Here is a 19,309-nt window from a genome sequence, read left to right as displayed (position 1 = left end):
CCCCCGATTCCCCCGATCCCCCCCGAAATCCCACAGTTCCTAGACAGGCTTCCCTTCCTCCTCCCGACCCGCTCCTCCCCGCCCCAACTCCAGAGGAAACCAGGCTCCCGGCCGCCAAGAGCGCCAGGCCGGGAAAATAACTGAGAAAATATCTCGTGGTGTCGCCCGGCGCCAGGCCAGGGGGGAGAGAGGGAGGAGGGAGAGACGGAGAGAGACCGAGACGGGGCCTGGGAGGAGACAGAGATGGGGAGAGACGGATCGAGAGGCAGAGCCAGGGGGAGAGCAGGAGAGGCAGAGATGGGGTGGGATGCCGGGATTGGAGGGATTAGGGAATATCCCGGGGGAACCTGGGTCTTCCCCCCCGGAAATCCCGGGTGTGGGAATTGGGCTGGATTCCCTCCTGGGAGATGGGCTCCCTGGGCGGGGAGGAGGAGGGGGTCCCGCCCTCCCACCCCTGGCCGGCCCCATCTCAGGGCTGGGAGCACTGGGTGGGGTCGGTGGCCTCCGGAAGAACGTTGCAGTTGAAGGGCCAGGGGAGACCCAGCAGCTCCAGGGTAGGCTGGCAGTGCCACTCGGCCTCCTGGCACACGGGGCGGCAAGGAGGCAGAACCCCTTCGCCCGGGACGCAGCGGGGCACGTACAGGCCGCACAGGAACCGTCGGAAGGGCTGGTAGCAGGCCAGGTCGGCGAGGCTCTGCGAGGGGAGCGAGGGAGAGGCTGGGAACTGGCCACCTCAACCCCAGCCCACCCCTAGCCCCCAGCCTCCTCCAGCCTCTCCCATCCTCTCTCTGATTGGCTCAGTCTTCCTCAGACCCCTCCAGGCTCGCCCAGCCTCTCCTACGCTTGCCCAGCCTCCTCCGGCCTCTCTCAGACTCTCCCCCTTTGTCTCGGTCTCCCCCAAACCCCTCCAGGCTCCCCCAGCCTCTGCCAGCCTCACTCAGCCTCCTCCAACCTCTGTCAGCCTCTCCCCGTTTGTCTCAGTCTCCCCCAGACTCCTCCAGGCTCTCCCAGCCTCCACCAACCTCTCCCAGCCTCCACCAACCTCTCCCAGGCCCAGGCCTCCGGCCTCCTCACCGTGAAGTCTCTCAGCACGTTCACCGCCCCTTGCTGGTCGGGGAGAGACATCCAGACGCTGGGAAAGGCCGTGCCGTTGTAGCTGAGGTCTTGGCACACCTCCACCTGGATGGGCTCGCAAACAGACTCTGAGGAGTCCGAGGGGCGGGCATCAGCCTGGCAGCTTGGGTACCACCTTCCCCTCTGATGGACAGCAACCTGGCCCGACTCCACCCATCCCCACCCCCTGCTCCTCCCCTCCCCCAGAGTTCGGCCCCTTTGCTTAGCAGCCCCCTTCCCTCCATCCCCTCCTATTCTCCCAGCCCATCCCCCTGCCCACCGTTCCGGGCCCTGGCGTCCTCACCGAGGGGCCGGTAGGAACGGTAGCTGCTGCAGTTGAACTCATCGCTGCCGTCGGCACAGTCCTTCCATCCATCACACACCCACTGGGCATCCTGGCACGCCCCATCGTGGCACGAGAACTGATCGGAGCCACAGGTCTCTGCAGGCACACGGTGGGCCCGGGCACATCGTGCATCCTGGAACCCCACCTCTGGGGCACAGTCCCCATCTCCTGGGCACGACCCCTTTGGGACTCTTCGCCCACCCCGGCTTTCCCGTCTGCACCCCTGCCCCCGGGCCCGGGGGTACCTACTTTCCGTGGCCTTGAGGGTCTGATAGGTGGCAGAGAACCCACAGCCGCCGAGCCCGTCGTCAGCCACGAACAGCACCGTCAGGACGTGGCGGGAGGAGGTGAGGGGTGGCGGCTGCTGGGTCCCACAGAACCTGCAGAGAGCACCGGCGCCTGAGCGTGTTGGTCTTCCCCAGGCACCTTCATCCAAGCTTCTTGTTCTCGGGCCCCCCCCCCCCCCCAGGCGGCCCTCCCACCCACCCTCGGACTTTCCTGCTCCTCTCAGGCCCTGCCAGGCTGCTGTACCAGCCGGGGCTGAGTGCCCTCGGAACCCTTACCTGCCCAGGAAGCCAGAACTGTGGATGCCCACGTTGTCGTACACCTCCACGAAATCGTAGTGGCAATGGTCCTCGGCCTCCAGGCTGAAGTTGTTGAACTTCAGCTCGATGATGTGCCCGGCGGGCACCGAAATCTTCCACAGGCATATCTGAATGGGCCGGCGGGGGAGGCGGGGGGCACAGGAGATGGGTGCTGCATTTCTGCCCGCTCCCATCCTCCCCATCTGGTGCTCACAGCCAAGTTCTGGGGGAATCTCTGGTGTGGATAGTCAATTGCCAGCTCCTTGAGGCAGGGAGCATATGACTTCTGTCGTTCTCTCTCAAGCGCTTTAGTCCTGAGCTCTGCACTCGGTGGGTGCTCAATAAATAGTGGTCGATTAATTGGGCATCAAATTTGAAGGCCTGGGACTAGACCAAGCCTCCTCCTGCTCTCTCCGCCTTTTCCTTGGCCCTTGATTACATGCCAAGCACTGTTCTAAACTCTGGGTAGATACGAATTCATCAAGTTGGACACAGTCCTTTTCCACATGAGGCTCACAGTCTAACTAGGAGGGAGTAGGGTTGAATCTCCATTTTACAAATGAGGTAAACCGACGCCCAGAGAAGTGAAGTGACTTGCTCAAGGTCTCATAGAAGACGCATGGCAGAATGAGGATTAGAATCCAGGTTCCCTTGATTTCCACGCCCGGGCTCTTTCCACTAGGCCACGCTGCTTCTCTTGTTAGAGGGGTGGCAGGGCCCTGGGAAGTCTTTCAGGGCCGCCCCTCTCCCCTCCTTCTCTGCCCGGTCCTCTCAGTCAGGATCACCTCTCCTCCTGGCAGGGCAGTGAGGCTCACCTGCGTGGGCGGATACGGCTGTGGGTAGTTGGGGCTGTGGAAGGAGCCCTGGAGCTCGGTCAGGGTCCCACCGCAGTCTATAAAAGGGGACCGGGGTTGGGAGACAAGGGGAGGGGGGCTGGTTGGCCTGCAGCTTCGGGCCTGCTCTTCCCCACCAGGGCTGACAGAGCTGGACATGGCCAAGAGCAGCCTCCCAGGCCACGCAGAGGGATGAGACCCGGGCCCAGCTCATGAAACGGGAGGCGGGTCCGTGATCCCGGGGAGGAGAGGCCCACAGTTGCCGATGAGGGGGGACGGGTGGGCCGAGGGATGGGACGGGGACTCAGGTGTCTGGGGTCCCAGCCGCCCGTCCGGCTGAGCTTCTCTCCTCCTCCTCCTCCTTCTCCCCAGCCCTCGGCGAGGGGCACCGTACCCACGAACTTGCTGCTACAATTGGCCTCGTCGCTCCGGTCCGCACAGTTGAAGGTGCCATCGCAGACCGAGGTGGGCAGCAGGCAGAGGAGCTGGTCACAGGCGAACTCTCCTTGGGCACAGCCTCCTGGAGGGACGGCCAGGCTGAGATTGCTAGTTTGGGAGCTCCTTGAGGGCTGGGATTGTGCCTACTGACTCAATTTTATTGTCCTCACCCCCAGACCCAGTACAGTGCTTGGCACATAGTAAGTGTTCAATAAATACTGCCGATTGGCATACTTGCCCTTTTCCCCCCGCCGACCCCCAATGCTCTACCTCATGCCAACCTCCCAGACTTTCTCCTTGTTTAGCAAACAGGGGAGCCATCCCATGGATGGGTCAGGAGTCACTCACCCTCCCCGGGCACCACGGCACGATACCAGGCCCGGAAGCCAGAGGCCTCCACGCTGCCGTCGGAGACGAAGGTGGCACGTATACGACTGGTGTTGGTGTTGAGAGTGGCGGGGGCTACCTGCCCGCACATCCTGCGGTGAACCAGTATGGTCTGAGCACAGAATAATAATCCATTGGTGGTATTTATTGAGCGCTCATTGTACTCAAAGCATTGTATTCTAAGAGCTTGGGAAAGTACAGTACAACAGAGTTGGTAGGCATGACCCCTGCCCACAAGAAACTTACAGTCTTATAGTCACCATAGTGGTATTTGTTAAGCATTTACCTCGAGTCGAGCACTGTGCTAAGCTCTGGGGCAGACACAAGATAATTGGGTAAGGCTGGGTTCTCTCCAATAGATTGGAAGCTCTTCCAGGCCTTCTGCTACTATACTCTCTCAAGCGCTCAATGGGGGTCTAGCAAAATGTCAGGCACTCATTAAGTATGCACTTATTGATGATGAAAATAATAATTATTGTGATATTTGTAAAGCGCTGACTTGGTGTCAAGCACTTTACTAAGCCCTGGCGTAGTTACAAACTAATGAGGTTGGACTCATGGGGCTCACAGCCTAAATAGGAGGAACCTCAGGTTTTGAATCCCCAATTTACAACAGATCAATCAATTTATCAGTGGTATTTATTCAGTGCTGTCTATAAGCGGAACACGGTACTAATGCTTGGGAGAGTACAATGCATCGGAGTTGGTTGATACATTCCCTGCCCAAAACAAACTTAGAGACTAGAGGAGACAGACATTAATGTAAATTAGATGGGAAAACCGAGGCCCAGAGAAGTTAAGCGAATTAACAAAAAGAATAAGTGCTGGTGAGAGTCGAGGTATTTTGGATGCCACATCATCTATATAAATGAACCAGGGTTGGGGGTGGGGTGGGTGTTCTAGGCCTGTGACTCCCCAATCCTGGGCAAACACTGAGGGGGCCGGGGGGGCTCCCTACCTGACCACAGGCCCCCCCAGCAGGTGAGGCTCCTCAGCTTCTGGGGAGATCTCCAGCCGGTCAAAGAGGCAGGAAGTCAAGGCCTCCATGCTCAGCGTTTCAACCTTCAGCTGCACCACCCGGTCGGGGGCCACCTGGATGAGCCACACGCAGTGGGCATTGCGAGGGTAGGGAGATGGGTAGTTGGGGGAGCTGAAGGTGCCCTCCGGGTCAGTCAGGAGTCCTCCACAGCCTGCGGAGATCAAGAATCAGAGGTCAGGGAGCAGCGGACAAAGAGCGGAAGGTTAAAAGTTAGAGGGCCAGAGCTTCTGGGTTCAATCGATCGATCAATCGTATTTATTGAGCGCTTACTGAGTGCAAGGACAGCGTACTAAGCTCTTGGGAGAGGACAATATAATAATATAAGAGAGTTGGTAGACACGCCCCCTGCCCACAACGAGCTTAGAGTCTAGAAGGGAAGACAGAGGTTAAGGTAAAGAAATTAATTACGGGTAAGGACATAAGCACTGTTAGGACTGAGGGAGGAGTAGATAAAGGGAGCAAATCTGAGTGCAAGGGTGACCCAGAAGGGAGTGGGAGAAGAGGAAATGAGGGCTTAGTCATTTAGTCAGGAGGAGATGGGCCTTCAATAAAGTTTGGAAGTCGGGGAGAGTTTTCGTCTCTAACATACGAAGAGGGAGGGCGTTCCATGCCAGAGGCAGGACGTGGGCAGCGTGCAGGCAAGATGGAGGTACAGTAAGGTAGATTGGCATTAGAGGAACGCAGTGTGTGGGCTGGGCTGAAATAGGAGAGCAGAGGTCACTTCCTCTTTTATTTATTTATTTTTTTCAATAGTATTTATTGAGAGCTTACTATGTGCAGAGCACTGTACTAAGTGCTTGGAATGTACAAATCGGTAACAGATAGAGACAGTTCCCGCCCTGTGGTGGTTCACTCCTCTCTCTGTTCCTTTGGGGTGGAGTACTCACCCGGCTGTGGCATGGGGGTGGTGCCCAGTTCTCCCCGGGCATCCGAGTCGGAGGGTGCTGTGGGGATGGTGACGACCGTGGTGTTGGCCTGTCCATAGGCGGGGGCCAGGCTGGGGAGCCCCACCCCATCCGGGGATGGGGACTTCAGCTCTGTGGGGGGAGGGAAGGGATGAAGGAAAGACAAAGTGAGGAGCGGTGAGGTGGTACCCTCTTCCCTCTCCCTAGAGAAGCAGCCTGGTGAGGCGGATAGAACATGAGCTGGGCGTCAGAAGGTCATGGATTCTAATCCCGGCTCCGTCGCTTGCCTCCTGTGTGACCTTGGACAAGTCACTGCACTTCCCTGTGCCTCAGTTACCTCATCTGTAAAACGGGGATTGAGACTGTGAGTCCTGCGTGGGCAGGACTCGAGACAGTGAGCTCATGGATAGGGAATGTCACTGTTTATCGTTGTATTGTACTTTCCCAAGTGCTTTGTACAGTGCACAGAGCAAGCGCTCAATAAATACGATTGAATGAATGAATAAATGGATTACAGGGACTGTGTCCAATTTGATTTGCTTCTATTCATCCCATTGCTCAGTACAGTGCCTGGCACATAGAAGGTGTTTAACGAATATCATACTTCTTATTAACAATAATCACCCCCAATCTATGGACTCTGGTGCTGGGAGTTAGTAGCCCTCTGACCCCCTCCCTCTAGGGGGGTGCAGGTGGACCTAGGGCTGCCCCGAGAGGGTGTGGTGCCCCCGGTTACTCACGGGCTAAGATGATGGCGGCCAGTAGCCCCAGCAGTAACAGCAACAGCGCGGAGAGCAGCCCGGTGCAGAGCCAAGAAAACCGACAGTCGGGCTGGTGTCTCCAGTGGGGGCGGCCTGGGGGAGAGAAGGAGGAAAGGAAAGAGGCCGAGGCACCCGGGCCTACCTCCCAGCGGGCCTACCTCCCAGGCCGCCTCACCTTTGGGTGGGGCCGCGCTGGGCTTCCTACTCCCACTCTAGTCCTCCCCACGGGGGTCCCTGGCCCGCTCGCTGCCCCTGCCTCGGCCTTGCCTCAGCCCTGTCCCCATTTACCATCCCAGCAGGTGTCGGGGGTGGTCCCGGCCTCCCCCAGCGACACTGGCAGAGAGGGCAGCCCGGCCTCGGGCTCGAAGGCAGGGTTGCAGAACTCCGTCTGTGGGGAAAGAAACCCGCGTTGAGACGGGGGCTACGCTCGGCCCTCAGGCTCCCGGGGAAAAGGGGTTAGCTGCCAGGGTGCCAGCCTGTACCTTACTCGGCTCCTGAGTCTCCATGCAGAGGGTCATATCTCTGTAGTTCTTCATGACCGAGCGTGGCCTCCCAGCACGTTGCCTCGTAGTTGGATGCCCCTCAGTGCTCTGTCTCGAAGCCTGGTGCCCTGCAGCCTGCTGACGTTCATGACTCTCCCTGGTGGGAGCCCAGTGCCAGTCTGATGGGGGAGCTGACCCCGGCGGGTCGAGGAGGCACTTGGGGCCCCCGGCGGGCGGGCCCTCAGCTCCGGGGTCAGCTGTGGCGGACCGAACCCCGAGGGCCGCTGGCTGTGGGGTCTGGAAAGCGTATGTGCGTGTGGTGGGGGAGAGGAGTAGCAACCGCAGAGAAGGAATTTACAAAAGCCCTGAATATCCCACTAATCCAACTCAGCTGAGGATGCCGAGATCCCGGCCCTGGCACACAGGACCCAACTCTTAAAGGGACAAAGCCGGCTGGGAGTGCCCATCCCCCTCCGGCCCCTCGCTTTGCAGGCAGGCGGGCAGGAATGGAGGGGGCCGAGGTTGGTTCGCCTGCAAACGGCAATTTTGGGGGGACTGTGGTCAGGGCGGGTCAAGTGAGGCCTCCGGTCCCAGAGAGGAGGTGCACAGCCACTGAGTGATGGGGTGCTGGAGCTGGGGGTGAGGTTTTTCCTCAGGATGCCTAGGTTCTAATCCCACCTCTGCCAAGTACCTGCTGTGAGACCTTAGGCGGGTCACTTGACTTTTCTATGCCTCAAATTCTTCATCCGTAAAATGGAGATGTAGCAACTGTTCTCTCTTAGACTGTGAGCCTCATGGGGGATGGGGACTGTGTCTGATCTGCTAGATTGTAAGCTTGTTGTGGGCAGGGAATGTGTCTCATATTATTATAGTGTACTCTCTCAAGCGCTTAGTACAGTGATCTGTATACAGTAAGCGCTCAATAAATATGATTGACTGACTGGTCTAATTATTCTGCAGCACATCGCTCAGCACATAGTAAGCCTTGTTAATATTACTGGGGCTCCAGCGATCATAGTTGCAGATTCCCCCTGGCTTTGCTCTCTGGCTTCCTGCTGGTGGAGGGGAGATGGATATTTACTTGCAAAGTTCCTGATGCCTGCAGGCCAGTTTCTGATCCATCAGGACCTTGTGGTCCCTGAGGGCCCAGGACACGGTTTGTGGCTGGCCAGTGCTAGCCAGGGAGGGGACTCCTGGACAGAGGAGATTCTAGTAAGACGACAGCTGAGATCAATCAATCAATGATATTTATTGAGTGCTTACTATGTACAGAGCACTGTACTAATCACTTTGGAGAATATCAATCATAATTATTGAGCACTTACTGTATGCAGAGCACTGCACTAAATGCTTGGAAGCGTAAAATATAACAATATAACAGAGTTGGTAGACACGTCCCCTGCCCAGCGTGGCTTACAGTCTAGAGGGGGAGATAGACATTAGTATAAATAAATAAATTACAGCTATGGATACAAGCGCTGTGGAGCTGAGGGAGGGGTGAATAAAGGGAGCAAATCCAAGTGCAGTACAATAGAAGCAGCGTGGCTTAGTGGCAAGAGCCCGGGCTTGGGAGTCAGAGGTCATGGGTTCTAATCCCTGCTCCGCCACTCGTCAGCTGTGTGACTTTGGGCAAGTCATTTAACTTCTCTGTGCCTCAGTTATCTCCTCTGTAAAATGGGGATTAAGACCTTGAGCCCCACGTGGGACAACCTAATTACCTTGTATCTACCCCAGGGCTTAGAACAGTGCTTGGCACATAGTAAGCACTTAACAAATACCATCATTATTATTATTATTACAATACAAAAGAGCTGAGAGGCATGATCCTGCCCACAAGGAACTTACGCCCTAGAGGGGATGACGGACATTAAAATAAATTACAGAGAGGGCAAATAATTCCCGATTGTCCAGACTCAGTCACCTCAGAGTCTGGAAAGACCTAGGCCAAGAGGGACCCAGGACTGGAGTTGTCTCTGGATTGTAAACTCATTGTAGGCAGGAAGTGCTCGATAAGTAGGAATGATTGATAGAGTTGGCAAAATCGCATGAGGGTGGGCAGGGAGAACCTGGGATTTTTGGAATTGTTGGAACTGTCGGAATCGTTACCCAAATGCCACCCTACCAGGGCAAGGGGCATTCATCCACTGCTCCTGGAAGGGGGCAGCCTCAGAACAGAAGGGAAAAGAATGCCAACATCAGGGGGTGAGATTCTCTACAGGTCCAAGAGAGCTTGAAGAAATTCCTGGATGAGAAGTCCACAGTGGGTTAGCAGAGGGAAAGTTAGGAATGCGGAGTGGAACATTAAGGATATGAAGGAGTGTGAGGTTTCAGTGTTGATTCATGAGAGATAGGTCTGGGATGGATTAGAGATCAGTCAATCAACTGATGATATTTATTGAGTGCCTATTGTATGCCAAGCTCTCTACTAAACACTTGGGTGAGTACAAGATGAGTACAGAGGAGCAGCATGGCTCAGTGGAAAGAGCACGGGCTTTGGAGTCAGGGCTCATGAGTTCGAATCCCAGCTCTGCCACTTGTCGGCTGTGTGACTGTGGGCAAGTCACTTAACTTCTCTGTGCCTCAGTTCCCTCATCTGTAAAATGGGGATTAAGACTGTGAGCCCCACGTGGGACAACCTGATTCCCCTGTGTCTACCCCAGCGCTTAGAACAGTGCTCTGCACATAGTAAGCGCTTAACAAATACCAACATTATTAAATACCAACATTATTACAGTAGAGTCAACAGACATGTTCCCTGTCTTTGAGATGCTTAGAGTTTAGCAGAGGAGACAGATATTAAAATAAATTACAGATAGAGGGAAATCAGAGAGTATGAGGATATTCATTCATTCAATAGTATTTATTGCATGCTTACTATGTGCAGAGCGCTGTACTAAGCGCTTGGAATGTACAATTCGGCAACAGATAGAGACAATCCCTGCCCAATGACGGGCTCACAGTCTAATCGGGGGAGACAGACGGACAAAAACAAGACAACATAATACAGGATATGTACGAGTGCTGTCTGGGTGGGGATAAGGTGAGTACAGCGGTTTTGGACTCTCACTGGAGAGTCCAGGATGGAGAAGGGAGAGTCAGAAATATTGAATGGTCCATCCTAGTTTACTAGGATGGGAAGCAGTGTGGCTCAGTGGAAAGAGCCTGGGCTTCGGAGTCAGGGGTCATGGGTTCGACTCCAGACTCTGCCACTTGGCAGCTGTGTGACTGTGGGCGAGTCACTTAACTTCTCTGTGCCTCAGTGACCTCATCTGTAAAATGGGGATTAACTGTGAGCCTCCCGTGGGACAACCTGATTACCCTGTATCTCCCCCACCGCTTAGAACAGTGCTCTGCACATAGTAAGTGCTTAACAAATACCAACATTATTATTATTATTAGGTGGAGAGTCAGGGATGGAGAAGGGAGTCAGGATGTTGGATGGTCCGTGCTGGGTCACTTGGGGGAGTCAGGGATGGAGAGGGGAGAATCGGGGGTAGCGGATGATCCATCCCTAACCACGAGGTTGGCTGTCGTTCCTCCGCTGCTGGAGAAGGGCCTCTGGGCTCAGTGGACCAAGAGTGGGTCCCAGGGCAGCGGCAATCCTATCGTGCCTCCTGAAGCCAAGTGGTACAGGCACAAAGAACGTACAATTCCCCCGAGCGGCTCCCTCCAACGAAAGAGAACAGAGGAGGGAAGTGGCTACGCTGTAGCTTTCTGGGCTCGTGCCTCATTTCCTCCAGGCCTTTGTCTCTGGCACCGCGATGGCTTCCTGGAACGTGCATCCCTGGGCAATGGAGAATTCTCCTGGGTGTCGGAGGGAGACTGCTTCTCTCCCTGAAATCTCCCAACACCTAATTAACTTGTGCCGACTCCAGCACTTAGAGCAGTGTTTGCCACATGGTAAGTGCTTAATAAATACCATTAAAAAATATTAATAGACCATAATAGGCCATTTGGGAGCTGCCTTGGCAGGAGGCAAGTCACCCGTGAAAGTGCCCAGACCCGCACGGTCAAGCCGGGGATCTCGGACCTGGTGGGCACCAAGGGCGTGGCCCAGTGAATAGAGCACACGCCTGGGGGTAGAACTGGGTTCTAATTCTGAATCCCCCGCTTCTTTGCTGCCTGGATGTTCGGGAACTAGTGAAGAAGAGGCCTGAAGGGGCAGGCGGGGAGGGCCAGACACACTGCCCCACAGGAGAGGCAGCGTGCTTCCCGGCCCAGAGCTGTGCCCGAGCAGGTCTGAGCATGGCACTGTGGGAGGCCGAGGGGATTGTTTGGGGCACGGAGCATTCACCTCCTGGTCCCTAAATGCTGTGTGACCTTGGGTGAGTCACTTAACTTCTACCTCATCTGTAAAATGGGGATTAAGACTGTGATCCCGATGTGGGACACTGACTGTGTCCAACCCGATTAGCTTTTATCTGCCCCAGCGCTAAGTACAGTGCCTGCCACCTAGTAAGTGCTTAACAAATACCATTAACGTCCCCGGCTTCAGGTCTGCAGCTGTGGGGCAGACCTTCCCAAGTCCTTTAATCTTTCCTTAAGTTCCCCATTTTTGGCTTCAGTCTGGTCTAAGTCCCGGAGGATTTGCGGTTGGGGGACTCAGGGCCGGGGCTATCGATCCCGTGGGCTGTTCACCTCCGTGTCTGTTAACTGCCCCTCTCCCAAGCACACCTGCTTTTAGGACAGTGGGTCATCAGGGTGCAGATGACAATGGGCACCCCCACCCACCCCACCTCAATCACACCTCACACCGGCTCATTTTTTTCCTCAATTTATTCTGTACAATGCTCTACTGTACATGACAGACATTCCCTTCCCCCTCTTGCTTACACAGTAAACAAATGCACAACAGCCCCATGGCTCAGGTTTACAGGTCTCCCTTGGAGAAGGGGAATGGGCTGGCTCTGCCTGGGGGGGAGAGGGTGACTGCCCCCCAGTAACGCTCTGGGGGAGGGGAGAAACGCCAGGACCAAAGGAGCACAAAGGAGCCGCCCCCATTTCTGCTGGTGTGGGAGAGGTCCACAGCTCTCCCTGGGCCCCTCGTGCCTCGGGCATGTTTCACTCGGGGGTGGGCCACCCACCCGTGACCCAAGGGTAGGGCGGGACCCGCGTGCAGGCGGCTGGGGTTGCCAGGGTGGGACCGGGGAATCACGCTGACAGGACCTCTGGGGCGGGTAGTTCCCGGTAAAGTCCATCGTTGCGCCAGTGTCGGAGGGGTTCCGAGGAAGGGAGGGGAGAAGGAAGGGCATAAATTAAAGGAAATGGAGGGAGAGAAGGGAGGGTGAGGTTGCGCTGCCTGGATGTTTGGGAACTACTGAAGAAGAGGCCTGAAGGAACGGGAAGGGAGGGGCAGAGACAGGGCAGGGAGGGCCAGACACGCCGTCCCCCAACGAGAGAGGCAGCGCTTCTGCCGGCTCACAGCAGCGCCCGAGCGGGTCTGAGCACGGCACCGTGGGAGGCCAAAGGGATCGGTTGGGGAGTGGAGCGTTCACCTCCCGGTCCCTAAACGCTGTAAGGCACAATTCTTGGAGGCCACTAGAATCCATCCAAAGAGCTTTTAAAACCACCCCCAACCCACACTGGTCGGACACCAGCTCCGGGGCCCAGGCCCTCGTCAGGAGCCGGCTCCCAACGGTCACTGGGGGCTGGCGGAAGAAAAGGTTGTGCTTGACCAGTTCTAAAAAGTCAGACCACCGCAACGGCCTTGCTGGGAAGGAGATCCAGGCTGATGCCACTCCACTTGTGTGGCTTTGTTTGGAAAATTAAAATAAAATAAAATAACGGGGCCTCAGATGAGAACGGCTGGTTTCCAGGGTCTTCCGCTGTCTGTCCCGTCGTGGTGAGCAGAGGTGGGGCGACTCTGGTCTGGGCTGCTCTGTTCACGCTGCTGGAGGACGACGAGGATGAGGATGACGGCGACGACGACAACCGAGCCTGGTCGAGGCTGAGGAGCTGGGGGTCGGGGTCTCCCCCTCCACGTGGCTGGTTTCCAGGCGCTGCCACCTCTGGTCAGGGTCCGGGGGCCGCTGTCTCCTCGAGAGGCAGGGTGTGGCTCCCGCCGGGAGGCCGGAGCCAGACGGTAGCTAGCGCGGACCAGGACGAGGCCTAGGCCTTCTCTCCGGGTTCCGGTCATAACTTGTTTCACACGAGGGGGAAAAAAAAGCAAACTTAAACGACGAGAAGATGAGAAGCAGTGAGGCCTGCTCTGCATCCGGTCTCTGGGACCTCCCGTTTCCCTGGGCCAGGTCCCAGACCAGGCTGGAGTGAACCAGGCTCCTGACCAGGCTGGATAAACTCCTGCTTGGCAGTTTATATAGTTTATTACTCTCTCTCTCTCATTTGTCAATTTGCTTTTTTTTTTTTTTTTAAAAGCACTCGGGGGGGCTTGGGTGGGGAAGGAGGAGGAGGGGGTGAGGAGTGCCGACCGCTACATGCGGGAGGGGGGGCTGGCCAGTTCATAGAAGAGCAGGTAGGCATCGCTGCTGCGGACGTGGCTGGCTGACATGGGCATCACGCTGAGGAGAGAGAGGGAGAGGAGTCAGTGTCAATCAATGATATTTACTGAGCACTTACTATGTGCAGAGCACTGTACTGAGTGCTTGGGAGAGAGTACAATACAACAGGGTTAGCAGATGCATTCCCTGCCTACAATGAGCTTACAGCCTAGAGGGGGAGGGTGTTGGAGCCGGGAGGGACTCCAGGGGGTAAAGGAGATCCCTGAGTTACAATCCCCCCGACTGTCCCTCTTGCTCCCCAATCCACACATATTTCCCACAAGCTCACCAGGTGAATGTCCAGCCCACAGACCTCACCCGCCCCGACCCCCACCCCAAAGCAGTGGGTGCTGTTTGGAACTGATCTAGTATTATTTATTATTATTATATAAAACGGTAACTGTGGAATTGGCTAAGCGCTTACCATGCGCCAAGCCCCATACTAAACGCTGGGGTGGACACAAGATAATCAGGCTGAACACAGTCCCCGTCCCACTTGGGGCTCACAATCTAAAGAGGAAGGAGAATCCCCATTTTTCAGATGAGGTGACCGAGGCACAAAGAAGCGAAGTGACTTGCCCAAGGTCAATCAGCAGGCAAGTGGCAGAGCTGGGATTAGGACCCAGGTCCTCTGACTCCCGGGCCCCATTCTCTTTCCATTAAGCCACGCTGCTCCTCTTTTGTGGTTTCTCTGAGGAGCCAGGTCTGTGCCCTGGGCAGTGTCCCTTCCCATCACCCCTCACCTGGAGTCGTTGAACGTGTGCCACTCGCCAGTCACCGGGCTCCGGCAGTATGCAGTGTAGTGGCCCCCCATGGTCGTCCCGGAGTGATTGGACACCGCGTACAGGTTGTAAATGGCGTGATCTGGGGGAACAGGGCGACTCAGGTGGTCGGCAGGAGAGGCTTCCTGCACGTCCTCTCCTCCCCAGCCTGTTCTCTCACTTCCCCTTCTTTCCTGTTTCTCCATCCCCCTCCTTCCTCTTCCCCTCTCACCTCCTCTCGGGCTCCCTGACCCGATCCACTCGGCTGCCTCGCCCCTTCCTCTCGAGCCCCACTCCCTCCCCCCACCGCTTCCCAATTCCCCTGCGCCCCCGGATGCCACTCACTGCTGCTCTCTGAGGCAAACTCCCTCAAGTCCAGATCCTTGAGTGGGAAGTTCACAAAGGTGGTGAGCTTGCTGGTTCGTATCCTGGATTCCGAGAACCGCTTCAGATCTGGCAGGGAGGTTGGTCAAGGAAGGCAAAGCACCGACATCGGAGACAAAGAGAGGGCTTCCTTCTTTTCGAAGGAGGAGAAAGAAGCCGGACCCCATCTCGCTGATCCCTCCCTCCCACAGCGTAACATGTAGACTCTCCATCCCTTGCCACGATCCCGACTCCCAAGCCGAGATTCCAGCCCTATTAGACCCCAAGGATACGGAGCACCAGGATCTTTGGGAATTTCTGGATGGAGAACTTCTTGATACATCTTTTCCTAGCTCGGCAGCGACAGCATGTCTGAAAGGGAAAGGCTGTATCAGGGGTCTGCTTAACAACGAGTCCTCCCCAGGCTCTAAACCCAGAGACAGTCCAGGCTTGATCTCCTGGCGAGATGCTCCCCGGAAGCAGCCCCTAGCCGCACGGGAGGCAAACGGTAAGGGTGGGAGATCTCTCACCGGCTTCTCATCTCCATCAAGGACGTCCTCTTTGGTGAAGAGCCTCAAACAGTCCATCAGAGTAACCTCAGGGAAGCCCCGCTGCAGAGAAAACAGACTGAGGTTCGGAGGGCATGGCCAAGGGAGAGGGAGAAGGGGCTAGAAGTGGGGGGAGGGATGGAGGACACCCACCTTGGCGATGGGGAGGGAGAGATCCCAGAAGGGGTCAAAGACCGTGGAGCAGTAACCGCACTCGGTGCAGGTCAGGGAGCTCTTCAGTTGCCCGACAAACAGGTCTAAGGAAAAGGCACAAGCAGGCAGGGTGAGCCCGGGAAAAACCGTGGCCTCGCCGTTTTCTTTCCTGCCAGCAGAGGCTCTAGAAATCGGGGCAGGAGGGACTCCCGTGGCCCAATCCCACCGCCAGCCCGGGAGGGCACTCACCCCCAATCCGACTGTCTTCCCGTTCCAGGTACTTCCTCCACATTTGCCTTCCTTTCTCCTCATCCCTGTTCAGAGGCAGAAAGACAAAGCCGTAGAAATGGGTAGGAAAAGCCCGGACAGTAGAGGGACTCTCTCCTGCTTCCGGAAAACCATCTGCCCCCGGACGGCAAGACGCCACGCTGACAGGGACCTCACCTCTTCTCCCCTTCCCCCGACTTCTCCCCTCCCACTTACGGAAGGTGATCGAGGTTCTCAGCGTGGGACTTGGGCCGCACCATGATCCGGTTCACTTCACTGTGGAGCCCGTCGAGGAGAAATCGCAGGAATTCCTGGGCATCTTGCTGGCTGAACAGGGGAAGGGGGAAGACGATGGGAGGGGGAACTGTTGCGCTGGGGCCTGAGGAGTCAGCTCTCCCGGTGAATCCACTGCCCCTCCACCAGCGACAACCCCAGGCGGGGAACCCTCCCCCAGGAGGCTCACTTGTAGCCGACGAAGCGAGGGGCGTATCTCTGGATCTGGGTCTTGAACTCGGACGGGCTCACCACGTCGTTGGCTGATGAAGTCCACAGTGCCTGGATCAGTCTGGCAAACTCTGTGGGGAAGGCCAAGGGTTTCAGAAGGCAGGAGGGCAGGGGTCGCTGGCCTGACCCAGGGCTGCTCTGGAATATAGGTGCGGAGGGTAGGGGGAGGGGGGGTCTCGCCCGCCAGAGCCAGTGGGAGGGGTGCGATCTCCAGAGGCCCCACCCACAGGTACGTCAGAACGGCCATGCTGTCGGCCTGGAGGATGGGCCAGCTGTGGGGTCAGAGGGGCCTGGGACCCCACCATCCAGGGGGCCTCACCCTCCATGAGGGCCGTGTGCATGTGGCTGCCGCTGTTGAGGTCTCGGAGGTAGATCCTCTGGAGGCAATAATCCCGCAGCTCCCGGGTATTGCTCAGGCACTGCAGGATGGAGTTCATGAAGCACTGCAAGAGGAGACGGGAAGCCTAGGGTGACCCGGGTGTTGGGATTCTCGAGGTCACCCCAGAAATGAATCCTCCCACCACCCCAACTTCCTCTTTCCACGGATGAAAAGATGCTGACATGTTGTAAATTTCCTCTCTGTCAGCGAAGGATGAGGTAACTTATTGACTGTAGGGATGCGTGAGAGGCAGAACAAACAGGGGAGGAGGGGTGGAAATGAGACCCACGGGGACTCCCTAGATGTTCCGGTGGGGGGAGGGAGGGAAAGAAGTGAGCCTGGGGATGGCAACGGGGCAGAGGAAGATCGCCATCGCAGCGCCTTAACCAGGGCCAGGAGCGGCCCTCCTTTAGGCTGGGCTGGCCCAGAACCGGGTCAGAGGCCCAAACTGGGTGGTGTTGGGGCTCGGGGAAGGCACTCACCGTGTTCCCCAAGTTGCGCAGGCCGACCAGACCCTGGATGCTCTTGGAATTCTACAAGCAAAGAACAAGCTTGAGAATGACGCACGGGACTGGGCAGCTAGAAGGTGATGGGGTCGTCATTTCCCATCAACCAATCGACCCATTAATGGGATTGAGTGCTTACTGTGTGCGGAGCACCGTGCTCAGTGCTTGGGAGAGTGCGATACAACAGAGTCGGTACACAAGCTCCTGGCCCACAGTGATCTTACTGGGCTCGGACTGGGCTGGTTGTCACGCCCCTTGCCCTGCTCAGAGGGCTCCCCCGCCTCCAGACAGACAGGCACAGGTAGGCCACACCTTTTACGCTCTCCCTGCCCCTTTAGTGGAGAATTGGTGTGAAGTGCCCGGAACTTTCTCCGGCCCAGAAAGTAATGTTCTCTTCAGTGCCTTCTTTTTTCATTCTCCCAATGGCTTTCTTAATCCTTCTCCTCCCTGTCTCTGTAGCTGAACAGTTCTGTGGTCAGAGTCCAATTCTTGGGGTCAGGACTTCTAGGTTTCACTCCACGACACCTAAGCAAGTCCAAGAGCAGAACTGGAGAATCAACAAGGCTTAGTGGAAAGAGCACGAGCCTGGGAGTCAGACAGAACTGGATTCTAATCCCAGCTCTGCCACCTGCCCGCTGTGTGACCTTGGGCAAGTCATTTCACTTCTCTGTGCCTCAGTTACCTCATTTGGAAAAGGGGGATTAAGGCTCTGAGCCCCAGCGGGACAAGGACCGTGTCCAACCTCATTAGCTGGTATCTACCCCAGTGCTTAGAACAGTGACAGGTACATAATAAGTGCTTAACAAATACCATTAATTTTTTTTTAAAAAAAGAGCCTGAGTTCTGATCCAGGCCCTAATTCACCGAATGACTTTTTCTCATCTGTTCCCTGGTTGCATTCTATAAAACAGAGAAGCAGCACAAACGACTAAAAATTTCAAACAGTTCTTGCACAGATGAATGAACTTAAATGCCCAAATTATGTTTTAGGGCCTTCAGCTCAAGGAATTAGCCAGATGACTGTGAACACGGCCCTGGGAGTATCCTTCCTGCCAGACTCCCTCCATTTTGACGTCCCGGTGCCGACAGGAAACAGGCCAACTCCAGTGCCGGCCAGTGGTGGCTGACCGGAAAGGAAAGCATGGCAGTGGGGTGCTTTGGGGTTACCTAAGTCCCAGTTCTGGGTTAAGGATAAGGAGATGGACAGAGGGTAGAGGTTGGACGAATGGGCTGACCACTGCCATTTCCCTCTTCTAAGGCTGGGAACATACCGAGATCGCTGAGCAGGTGGGAAACCTGGAGTTTCAGAAGGGTTAAAGTAGGCGCTTGAAAATGAAATTCTCGCCCCCAGCTCTCCAGAGGGAGGGACTCTGGAAGAGGCAACTCTAGAGCAGTACCGGCTGAGGCGTGTGTGGGGCCAGCTCAGCCCTGATCAGAACAGGAGCTTAAAATAGCTCGGCTAAAATTACCCTTGCTATGTGCTCACAGCCCACTTGGACGTCAGAGCTCAATGCCCCTGGCTGGGTTGGATTGGGGTCGGGGTTTTGGGGGAAAGGATGCTCTCCTCTCTGCTGATCTGCTTGCCTCTCTCAACAAGTGAGGCTCCTTGTCAGACCAAAACCTAATCCCAACCTGAAAAGGACAGGCTTCTCTGAATAATAGTCTCCCCCCCCCCCCGCCCCCCCCCCCCCAGGTCAAGCAGCCAAAGACAACAGCGGGTAGGGGCTGGGATCTCTGGGGCAGAGATCAGGATGATTGCAGATTCTCTCCCCACTCTTGCCCATAACCCTAATCAAGTGATAAAGAGGGAGGAAGGGCAGTGGGAGCAGCCCAGCCTTTGATGTCCTGATAAAAGGAGATACCAAGGATTTCTCCACTGCTCCTCCTCTGATGTTGTTATCCTCACCAAACAGTCTTATCGGAAACTGCTAGTGACCCTGGAAAAGGAGAGCTATAAAAGCCTGACTTTCCCACTTGGCTGATTCAGGGCAGAACGACAGATTCTGTTTCAGCACCTGCTTTTGGTCGAGGCTCCGCACACAATTTCTAAGTGCTTCCCACAACACCTGTATCTACAGGGCTGCTGCACCATGAACAGGCTCTTTGGGTCTCTTGGGTCTGTATTTATTGAGTGCTTTTTTATGGTATTTGTGTAGTGCTTACTAGGTGCCAGGAACTATACTGAGCACTGGGGTAGATACAAGATAATCAAACTGGACACAATGCAGGTCCCCTACGGGGCTCACGTTCTTAATCCCCATATTGCAGATGAGGCAACCGAGGCACAGAAAAGTGACTTGCCCAAGGTCACACGGCAGATACGTGGTGGAACCCAAGTTCTTCTGACTCCCAGGCCGGTGCTCAATCCACCAGGCCACGCTGCCGCTCTACTGTGCGTGCGCAGATCACCGTACAATATGATAGAATTGGTAGACATGCTCCT

General features: G+C 56.1%; 2 protein-coding genes across 3 annotated transcripts in view; both read right to left on the bottom strand.

The window, feature by feature from the left end:
- Positions 1-11: 11 nt before the first annotated feature.
- On the bottom strand, positions 12-7,189 carry LOC100073382 (membrane frizzled-related protein). The gene is made up of 13 exons (XM_029074765.2): positions 6,889-7,189; positions 6,695-6,794; positions 6,386-6,499; positions 5,628-5,777; positions 4,660-4,891; positions 3,663-3,793; positions 3,271-3,396; positions 2,859-2,935; positions 2,023-2,171; positions 1,709-1,839; positions 1,418-1,555; positions 1,075-1,202; positions 12-694 (listed from the first exon to the last, which is right to left on the bottom strand). The coding sequence occupies exons 1-13, from the start codon at positions 6,940-6,942 to the stop codon at positions 470-472; spliced, it is 1,755 nt and encodes a 584-aa protein (XP_028930598.1). The 5' UTR covers positions 6,943-7,189; the 3' UTR covers positions 12-469.
- Positions 7,190-11,646: 4,457 nt separating this feature from the next.
- The window catches only part of USP2 (ubiquitin specific peptidase 2), a 43,474-nt gene continuing 35,811 nt past the window's right edge, over positions 11,647-19,309 (bottom strand). For both annotated transcript variants that reach the window (XM_029075678.2, XM_029075679.2), the window contains 11 exons: positions 16,843-16,893; positions 16,301-16,424; positions 15,941-16,052; positions 15,694-15,804; positions 15,460-15,524; positions 15,211-15,314; positions 15,040-15,120; positions 14,803-14,881; positions 14,492-14,599; positions 14,129-14,249; positions 11,647-13,406 (listed from right to left, as the gene is read on the bottom strand). In XM_029075678.2, coding sequence (XP_028931511.1) covers positions 13,319-13,406; positions 14,129-14,249; positions 14,492-14,599; positions 14,803-14,881; positions 15,040-15,120; positions 15,211-15,314; positions 15,460-15,524; positions 15,694-15,804; positions 15,941-16,052; positions 16,301-16,424; positions 16,843-16,893 — 1,044 coding nt within the window. In that variant the 3' untranslated portion in view covers positions 11,647-13,318. The remainder of the gene's footprint in view (positions 13,407-14,128; positions 14,250-14,491; positions 14,600-14,802; positions 14,882-15,039; positions 15,121-15,210; positions 15,315-15,459; positions 15,525-15,693; positions 15,805-15,940; positions 16,053-16,300; positions 16,425-16,842; positions 16,894-19,309) is intronic.

This window comes from Ornithorhynchus anatinus, chromosome 11 (genome assembly GCF_004115215.2).
Source record: "Ornithorhynchus anatinus isolate Pmale09 chromosome 11, mOrnAna1.pri.v4, whole genome shotgun sequence".
Taxonomy (NCBI): Eukaryota; Metazoa; Chordata; class Mammalia; order Monotremata; family Ornithorhynchidae; genus Ornithorhynchus; species Ornithorhynchus anatinus.
This window is presented reverse-complemented; position numbering and strand designations above follow the sequence as displayed.